This window comes from Drosophila nasuta, chromosome 2R (genome assembly GCF_023558535.2).
Source record: "Drosophila nasuta strain 15112-1781.00 chromosome 2R, ASM2355853v1, whole genome shotgun sequence".
NCBI lineage: Eukaryota > Metazoa > Arthropoda > Insecta > Diptera > Drosophilidae > Drosophila > Drosophila nasuta.
In genome coordinates this window covers 8,585,347-8,595,741 of record NC_083456.1, presented here as the reverse complement: position 1 = coordinate 8,595,741, position 10,395 = coordinate 8,585,347, and the positions used below count along the sequence as shown (strand labels likewise).

At 34.7% G+C, this 10,395-nt stretch overlaps 1 protein-coding gene across 2 annotated transcripts; it reads left to right on the top strand.

The window, feature by feature from the left end:
• Positions 1-804: 804 nt before the first annotated feature.
• On the top strand, positions 805-2,873 carry LOC132784956 (uncharacterized). 2 transcript variants are annotated; one of them, XM_060790889.1, is made up of 3 exons: positions 805-880; positions 1,388-1,545; positions 2,178-2,873. In XM_060790889.1, exons 2-3 carry the CDS (start codon positions 1,423-1,425, stop codon positions 2,700-2,702), a joined length of 648 nt encoding a protein of 215 aa, XP_060646872.1. In that variant the 5' UTR covers positions 805-880; positions 1,388-1,422; the 3' UTR covers positions 2,703-2,873. The 2 variants fall into 2 exon arrangements, with proteins under 2 accessions (XP_060646872.1, XP_060646871.1); XM_060790888.1 differs by having other exon boundaries at positions 811-986; positions 2,178-2,872.
• The last annotated feature ends 7,522 nt before the right edge of the window (positions 2,874-10,395 follow it).

The following is a 10,395-nucleotide window of genomic DNA, read 5'->3' as shown; positions in this document are numbered from 1 at the left end:
TTCATCGCCATACAAAGATTTACGTTCATCGATACACTTTTGTCGTGATAATCCACGTCGAAAGTTGTGAAAAATTATTGCTTCACGAGTTAATTCCATTTCTCTGCCGAGTTTTTGATTAATCGTTTATCGATATCAAACGTGGTCGAACATGAAAAAGTTGTATGGAGCTTTTATCGATAAAAGTCCAAATTTTTTTTGGGAAATAGCCAATTGGTCCTAATATGGCTAGAAGTGACCTAGGTTAGAAACTTAAATGGCAACCCTCGTATAAATATGTTTGTTTTATTAACGAAGAAGTTTACATTTTTTTCTATTTAAGTTATATTGCATTTAATATTGCCTGAAATCTAATAAATATTTTAATTCACTATTATTTAACTAGCTATTTATTTGAGACGTTTGCCTGATAACTTGGCAGCCCTCAACATTGGCAGTATTGCCTTCATACTATAAGATAAGGGAGAAATGAGTGACTCAATAGACGAGTTCTCTCAATAGCCTTATCTCTGATAAGCGAACGCGATTAAGTGCGAATTGGGTACAGACATTTTGGTAGAAAGTGCATTGGAAGCATTACAATCGAAATCGAACGTTTTATTTATCAATACTAGCTGTCGGCTCAATGGGATTTCCTTGATTTGAGGCGTCCAAATATAAGCATCATAAAAAGTCTATGAGATCTACATATGTATACATAGATAACATACGAATGGACTGACGGACAGACAAATTAGATGTTACCAGAACATTTAACATTGAATGCTGAGTCAGAAATTGTTTTTCAAATTTCACAATTTTCACATTTTCAACAAGAAATTATATAAATTGTAGTTGGCTTTTTATTACTGCACTATTAGATACTTATTTTTAAATATTGGTGTGTATAACAAGCTTTTTATAATTTGTTCGATTTATGTTGTGTTTGTTAAGTCTTAATTTGCGACGATCAAAGCGCAAAGTAGACAATGTATTGTAAGACTTTGGTAAGTTATTGGTAAATTGGGGCTAAAATACGATTAAACAAGGTTTTTCAGCTCTTGCATCATATTTCTGATAGTCATGTGCACACTTTTGAAATTTATCCAATGTTAGTATTAAAGTGCGAATGACCGCGATCGTCAATTGCTTTATTAAGATTACGTATTGCCATCAATCGAAATCAAATAGAGCTACTATACGCCAATGACGCGCCTCATTGATAATGCATTTATAACATATAGTAACCATATGTCAGCTGTGAGCATTTACACTTAAATTTCCATGGGCGATTTCACCATGTGTTGTGAGCATGGCTCTCTGCGCTCTCTTTCTTTAGCTGACACTTCCAGTGGTTCCTGATAAGCATATGTAGTTATTCATCAACAACAAAACCGTTTATTTTCAGTTGTTTAACGGATTCACAAGAGAAAACATCTACGAATGGCGGCACAAGTATTAATTGTGTTGCTTTTGGCAATCAGTTGGACGCACGGTCTTGACTTAAACTCACTGGAAAATTTCAATTGCCGTAACCATCAGCCGTCAACATTTGATATCGAAACAGTAAGTAATTAAACTGTAAATCTAAAAAGATCTTGGATTTTATATTTTTAGTATGCAATATATAATTTGTTATAATTTGTGTTCAATAATTTGTCATCAGAGAGCTTTGAATAATCTGCGATCAGTGATCTCTGTTGCATTGATCCTTCTCGATTTGCGATGATCCATGTTCTATGATCATTAAACAGATATCGCATAAATTTTATTTAACAGTTAATAGATTGCATAACATAATGAGATGCGATCAGTTGTAATTGTTGAATGGTGATATGTGATCTTTGATGGTTATATTGAATCATTGATTTGCCATCTGTAATTAGTGAGTGTAATCTATGATCTATGACCATTAAAGAGATATCGCACATCATTTAATCAAAAATCTAATAGATTGCCTAACATATCATATGTTTAATGAGCTGCGATCAGAGATCTTTGTTGCACTCGTATTGCGATATGTGATCTTTGATCGTTATATTGAATAATTGATTTGACATCTTTAATTCGTAATTAGTGAGTGCAATCTATGAACTATAACCATTGCACAGATATAATAGATCGCATATTACAAATTTGAAATCCACTCTCTATAACTTAATGACGATCTTACTAATTGTTGCTTTCCTGTTTCACAGATGGAGGGTCTATGGTATGAGGCAGGAAGAGCGCCTGCAACCCCTGCGTTAGCCTGTCTCAATGTTACGGTGCCAGACAGTGTGGATAATGGTGATATTGAACTATATCTGGAGTATATTGACACACATGATGGATCGAATCGGGCTGTCAAGGAGCCAAAGAAATTTCCCTGGGATGATAGTGCGTCCAAAGGCATCTTCAACGTTTACTACGGCTCAAGCAAACAACCCGTGGTCATATACAAAGTGGTCGTCAGCGAACCCAGCTACATTACAGTGATTTGCGGATATGGTACAACTTATCCATTTGCGTCCGTAAAGATTTTCACGCGTTTACGTGAGGTTGATAACAGCACTAAAGAAATCATTGAGGAACTGTTGGCAAAATCAAGATATGGTAGTTTGTTTATGTGGTCAGAGCAATCGCCAGACAAATGCAATGCTGCTGCCCGGCAACTTGCATTCGGTGTGATTCCGATACTCGCCTTTCTTTCCCTTCATATTCTGACCAAGTGCTGGATGTGATAAACTCATTGTGAAATCATCATTACATATAAAACTCATCACGCCTCTGCATTCTGGGAATATTCTCTAAATTTGCTGTGCATCATTAGATAAGCAGAGAATATTTTCTAAAATGCTCTTATAAGTTGTAATTAGATAGGATAATAAATAAATAAATGCATAGATATAAATAAATATTTATGGAATTCAATTTTTATATTTTAATGAAATTTAAAGGTTAAAGATTGTAGAATTAATAGAACATTTTAATGCTCTAATAATTCTTAATTAAATATATATAAATGAAATTGAAAGGTTAAAGATTCTAGAATTAATGGTGAATATTAATGATCTAAAAATTCTTAATTAAATATTGAATTTAGTTGGCAATTAATAGAAATTTGAAAATATATAGTAAAATAGATGTTTTCCACATTTTATATATAATATTTGCTATTTTTTTAAATTTTAGGGTTTATGGAAGAATTCTTTATTCTATTGCTCCGATAATTTGAATTTGTTTAGGATAATGGATATTATAAAGAAATACTAATTTGATCCGGCAATTAATACAAATTACTATATTTAAATTTATTTTTATACACGCTAGGGTATAGGGGATATAGGGTAGAAGGGTATTATAACTTTGTGTCGACAGGAAATGTATGTAACAGGTAGAAGGTGACATCTCCGACCCTATAAAGTATATATATTCTTGATCAGCATCAATAGCCGAGACGATCTAGCCATGTCCGTCTGTCTGTCTGTCCGTATGAACACCTAGATCTCAGAGACTATAAGAGATAGAGCTATAATTTTTTTTCGACAGCATTTGTTATGTTTGCACGCAGATCAAGTTTGTTTCAAATTTTTGCAACGGCCACTTAGTGTAATTTAATGATTTTAGAACTTTTATTTAATATTGCAATGTATATAAATATTAAGTATTTCGTAATCAGTATATTTCTTTTCAAGATTTGAAATATTTTTATAGTATATGAACATTTTCAGTGCTGCTGTACTTTAATCAATATTTTAGATTTCCCTATCAGCATTTTATGGAGAGCATCGATTATTTCTCTTTGTGTATGAACTTTGTGTATGCACTCGATTTTGAGTTTTACTACTGTTTTCTAGCTGATAAGCGATTTGTATTCACATTAAATCAAGCATGTTGTATATATTGAGCTGCCGCATAAGATGAATTCCAAAGAGCGGGATAGAGGGAGAGAGATGGAGAAGGCAGAGGCATGGCTCAATAAGCTCATACAAGTGCAATTTGATAGCGTGCAGAAGGGAGAAATAGAAAAAGTCGAGAATGAAAATGGCATGCCACAATGAAGAATTTTCCATTTTCTTGGCAATTTTCATTTCCATAAACTGGCTGCGGCCAAATGGGGCAAAATAAAGCGAATGGAATGAAAATGCTTTAAGTAGCGCCACAAGCGTCGACAACAAGCTCAACCATGAGCTCGAGTTCCAGTTTCAGGTTCTACTTCAGCTTCAGCTCCATTGGCTTTTTTGGGTAGCTGGGCAGCTGGTCATCAAGGAAACTGGCCAAGCTAGGAGCTGAAGCTGTAGCTGGAGCTTTTGAGTCAGTTTGTGTGGATTGTGGAATCAATGAAGTGCAAATCGTGGCGCAGTGGCCACTTTCATTGATTTGATGCGTTTGCGTGCCGCTTGCGGTTGTTGCATGCTTGACTTGAGCGCTGCCACATTGCCGCGCACTGCCACACCGAGGACTTGGGAACGTGGCACGTTGTCCAGCGTCCTGGGGCCAGCGTTGGCTTGTTGTAGTTGTTTACCTAAAGCTAGCCAAGTGAAATTGAAAGCCCTTTGGCCCCCATAATTGTGTCCCAACCCTTGTCAGCCTCTTGGCTGTTGGCTTTTGGTAATGGCCTCAACTATGGCTGTGTGTTAGTGTGTGTGTGTGTGTGCACAACATGATTGCTTGGCTAAAGCCGATTCGACGTAAATCATGCGATGACTCTGCGAAAATGGAGCAAACATGCAAACCACCTCATCTTCTCCTGCTTCTTTCCCTTGCTTCATCTATGTGGAAAAATCCCCTATCGCAAATACACAAAAGCGAAAGTTAATGTGGCACATGAGGTCGATGCCAGTGAAAGAGTTAACAAGTTTTGCAATTGCCAAGTTGGGAAGTTGCCTACGTGGTTCAATTATTTTTCACATTTCGTTTAATAAATCTTTAGCGTGCTTCGTAGTATGTGCTAAGGAAAGTCTGTTAAAGATTTCGATACGATAGTCTGCCAAACAATTATTATAAAGAGGCCTTCAAAAAAATAGATCCCCTATATACCAGTCGTTATTAGTAGATCTCTGATTTATATTTTCATATTTTTTAATGATGAATATTTGAAAATGAATTTTAAACACACCAAGGTTCGTTATTTTGAAAAGTAAGTTGAGATTGAATTACATATTTCATTCAATTAAATACAAGTTTTGATAAAAATGAGTAATAAAAAATTCGGGTTTTGGTTATATAATATATATATATATATAATAAATATAAATATATAAGCACGCAAAGAAAATCTTCACAATAAGTTGAAATTTTAAGTAGATTATAAGTAGATTATACATCAAACACATATTTCACTCATTTAAAGGCATAATTTGATAAATCAAATGATGAAATTTATTAAAATGCATAAAATCAATTATTGTTCATATTACGTTTAATAAATCCTTGGACTGCTGCGTAGCATGTAGAAAAAGAAAGTCTAAAAATCTATGCTTAAATAGATTGTCATTAGCACAGTACACACCAAAAATATAGATTATGTATAAATAAATTGTAAAAGAAATAGAAACAGAGCTGATAAATTATATTAAATCGCTAGCTGTAGATGAAAATGAAACATCAAATATTTTCAAAGAGAATAATTTAATTCGATTTTAAATAAATTATCTTACTCTAAAGAATTATATCTTCCGTCATAAATCGCATCACAAATCCCACACACATAATGCAGCGAAGCGTTGACAAATTAAGTATCTGACAAATGCGTATTTCGAAAATTTGCATAGCAAGCGTCTATCTCAATAAATGTGAAGTTAATTAAATTTGACAGACCCTCAAACACACGCACACACACTCACCCACTCACACATATATAAAACCTAGAGTAAAGTGTAGGGGAAGAGGAGAATAGCTGGAGGAATCAACGCGATTGCTTTTGCTGTGCCACAAAATATGTGCGTTAAGTAAAATGTTGGGGATAACAAGTCGTAAATGTCGTCGTAGGTGCGACGTTCAACGTGAGTGCTCAACGAGCAGATACCCAGTACTAAAACGCATACGAATAATAAACTATAGATGGAGCCAGCAACTGCTTGCAAAACTACAGCAAACAAAGAGTAGTAAAACACACACAAGCAACGAACTGTAGATGGCGCCAGAAAAGGCTTGCAAAACTTCTTTCAATACAAAGCAATTGCAACCTCACATACATATGTATGTTATTGAGTTATACCCCATTTGAGGCACTTTGTGGTTACTGAGTATAGAAATGAGAATGCGATTGCAATTGAGAAAGTCAAAAGCTGGGCCAACAGCACAAACTACAAAAGAACAGAACGCGATGGAAAAAAGTACAAAAAAAAGAAGTAAAATGGAGAAAAAGAAATGCTCGTAAAAATTAAATGAAAATCGATTGACGTTTAAAGTGAAATTGCTCAATGTTTGCTGTAAAATGTTGGCGCAGTAAAATATATCGTCAGGGCTGCTGCAGTTTGCAGTTTGCCGCTGAGCTGCACTTCACCCGCAGGGTTGCCAGGCGCTCCTGAAATGACGAAGATAAAAACGCAATCAAACAACAAAAATGTCCTGTAAGTGTGCACCGTGTGTGTGAGTGTGTGATTGTGTGTGTGTGGCATATTCGGCAATAGCATGTGTTGGTATTTGTGCTGTTTGTTGTTTGAGTGTGCCTGTGTGTGTGTGCGTGGGATGCTGTGTGTGTGAGTGTAAATGCACTCGAGCACGCGCTGCGGTGATGAAGGCAACGATAACGATAACAACAACAACAACTGCAAACTCCAACAAAAATGTAAGCAAGCTTAAATACTATTCTTTAGCTTCTAGATACCCTTTCTTTTACATACTAAGTAGTGTATATTACATTTGCGTAACTATGTATTATTTAAATTAGGACTGTAACTTTTGGTACATTTCTACCAAGATTGGTGCTTTTTTTTGGTTCTTTTGGTACATTGTTTGTTTGCCAAAAGGTACACTTAACATGTATATGTGTACACCAGACTACTACATGAATATTCTCATTTTTAGCATAACAGATCTGTACATTAGTGTAGTGTTCTTAATAGTACTGCACTCATTCTTTACTGTACAGTATACTCTATAGGCCAGAAGAAGATATCACAAAATTTTCAGTGTACTCACTTCGAGTGAGAAGAGTTGTATGTACACTTTAATTATGGCAAGTTTGTCAAGATTCCCAAGAGTTTCACTATTTATACATTTTGTATATAATCACTTGATAAAATGTTATAACCACAAAGAATATTATGAACAAAGTATTATTTTCATTAATTGGGCTACGTATAACCAAATTTTCCACCCACTTTACCAAGCTGGGTGTATTTGAGTTTTTTTTATTCGTACATTGGATTGCTTGGCAAAATGTTAGATTTAATGAAAATATTTAATATATATTTATATTTAAATTACTTTTGTTTAGACTATTAAATATTTAGTTACTTATAATTATATTTTATTATAATAAATTGTTTACATCTGAGGGAAGAAAATATATTGAAAGAAAATATATTGTATTCAAAAATGCTCTTAATTTTTTAATAATTTGTACCAAAATGGGTATATTTAATTTTTGCTTGTGTTTTTTTTAATGCTGTTTTGCGAAATGTAAAATTTAAGAGTAAGTACAATTTTATTTTGCCATAATTCTTTATATTTTATTTTGAAAAATATTTTTCTATTACAATACATTTTTTTCTTTTGCAATGAATTATGTGTTAAAGTAGCAAAACATATTATGAACAAATTATTCAATATATTGCTTACATAAAATATTAATAGATCAAATAGTAATTCTTGGAGCAAATAATCGACATATTTACTGTTGTGATGAGAATGTTCTCACTGTACCTTAATAGAGATATACATACGATTATTGTTTGTTTATCTTCTTAAAAAATATTTTTACTTTATTGCCAATCAGAGTTTTATTCTTTGGTTATCTTTTCATGAATTTTTTTTTACTTTATTGTCTATCTAATTTATCATAAATGAATTTATCTCAAAGTGTTACATACTCGGCGATCAAGCTGTGAGTCTCTTTGTTTATTGGCAAAGTGCAGCGACATGAGCTACGTAGTAAACGACAAGGACGTCAACGACAACGACAACGACAACTACGACATCGACGACAACGAGGACAACGAGGACAACGGCAACCTAACAGTGTTAAAGAGTTGTCATTGTGTTGTTTGCAGAGTTGTCGTTCGTGCGTTTGGTTTCCCTCTTCTCTGCTCTCGCTCCTCGCTACTGTTGTTTGGCTGCCACTGTGCAAAGATATTGCAGTTGCAAGTTGCAACGTGTTGAAGTGGCGCCTCGGTAAAATTGTGTCAAACTGTGATTGCATTTTTGTGACTGACATTCAATTGCTGTGGCTCCGGGATGTTTGTTCTTCCCATTCCATGTGGGCGCGCGGGGGGCGTCTGGGCATTCGAGGGTGTGGCGGTGGCAGTGTTAAGTGCTCGCCGAGCTTTTACAACTTTTTAAATGCTGACGTTTTGCGACTTGATGCGAATCTATTGAACGATGCATGAACTTGTGTCAAGTTCAATGCGGATAACTTAAGTATGGTTGACAGCTTTTAGCTCGGAGAACTATTAACAATTATATCTTCAATGTTGGTTAATCTAAGGGAATGCCAAACTGGCATATGCTGCGTATACTTAATGTTGAAGGTAATACTTTTTTTATGGCATTTATTTTGCTATAGATGGATAAATCATTCTCTTCTCAATGTACAGAATGCAAGTAAAGTCAAAATTGAATTGCATTCTCAAATATTTGTGTGTGTTGTTTGATAAATTGCTGCTGCAAGCATTTGTAAAAAACGACAAAAAATAAAGGAAAAATAAATGAAAAACTGCAAAGAAATGGAATGGCAATGCTTTGGTAGTTCATAAGCGAACGGAAGCAATAATAAACTTGGCAATCAGTTGTCAGTGCGTAATGGAAACTTCGAGGCAAGTGGCAAGCTGGCAAGCTGGCAAGGAAGACAAATGATTAGCAAGGACTCACGTGCCCCACGAAAGTGGGTTAAGCACACTGCGTTATGTTTGATGGAGTTGTGCGCGTGATCTTTGCCACAGCCACAGCCATATCCACCTATGCTCCAAATATATATCGTGTATATATAGGTGAATGTCAGTTGGGCCAAAAAAGAGACGCGCAACAGAAACAACTTTGACCATTTTTCAGAAAAGCGGATGCAAAGAAAGCGCATCCTCTGCAGCGCTTGCAACCGAAAGCTATTCAATATGCTTTGCACGTGCAACAGCATGAAGAGCAAGAGCGAAAGAGACAGAGAGAGAGAGAAAGCAGTTGCTGTTTACGGCTAGCGAAAAGCAGCCACGCCCACACTGGCAGCCATTGCAGCCCTGGCACAGGTCGTAAAGTGACTGCTATTTACTGAGGACACAGCCCAGAAGTTGAATAATGATGACCATGATGCTACAAGCTTCAGGCAGCGTGCAGCATGCAGCATGCCGCATGCAGCTTGCATGTTGCAGCTAGCAGGCAGCAGGTCATACGTTGCGGGTTGCCTTCTTGCAACGTATACGCTACCAAAGGTGGCAGCTTATGCAAATATAAGCGCATATTCAGTGGGTGGCACGGACTCTGAAATGTGGCATGTGGCATCTGCGTTTGCCTGCTGATGACTTTTAAGGCGAACTCTGTATTTTGATGTATTTAACGTGGATAAAGATTCATTTCAACTTTCTCTGTGAATTGATAACCTAAAAACATTTTGTTGCCTTTTTCAAAGTAATAAGTAAACTTAATCATAACTCTCAAAAGCACTCTTAAGCTATACAAGCAACTGAAAGCTCAATCAATGAATTGAATTTGGCTAAATAAATCAATAGTTAAACTGTTGCATATTAGGGTACATACTATATATAGTAGATGAAGTATAGGTTAAATATTTTTATGAATTCTAAAATAAAATTAAATTTTTGAAATTGCACTTAAAAGCTGTAAGAATAACTTATATTTAATGAGCTTTAATGAACTTGATTATAGATAGTTTTATATTAAAGCTTCACTATTTGGTGTAAATTGTTAACACACATACATAAATGTTGTTAGCTTACTAAAGTACTTAAGTAAAGTAAGTACTTAAAAGCTTCGAAAATAGCCAATAAATTGATTTTGATTTTATAAATTAATAAAATATATAAAGAAATTGTTATTGACACCTCATAAAATTTAGTTTTATTATGCAGCATTTTATGCTTTGATTCGAAAAACTTAAAACTTCCAAGCCTGAAAGTTCAGTCAATCATTTAATTTTAATAAATATACCCTTTAAGCTGTTTACTTTTTGAAATAGAATAAACATATTCCAAAAATGTCTAAATTATGTTATTTTATTTAAAAGTATCTAATAATTTAAGTCATAAGTTCAAAGTTTGC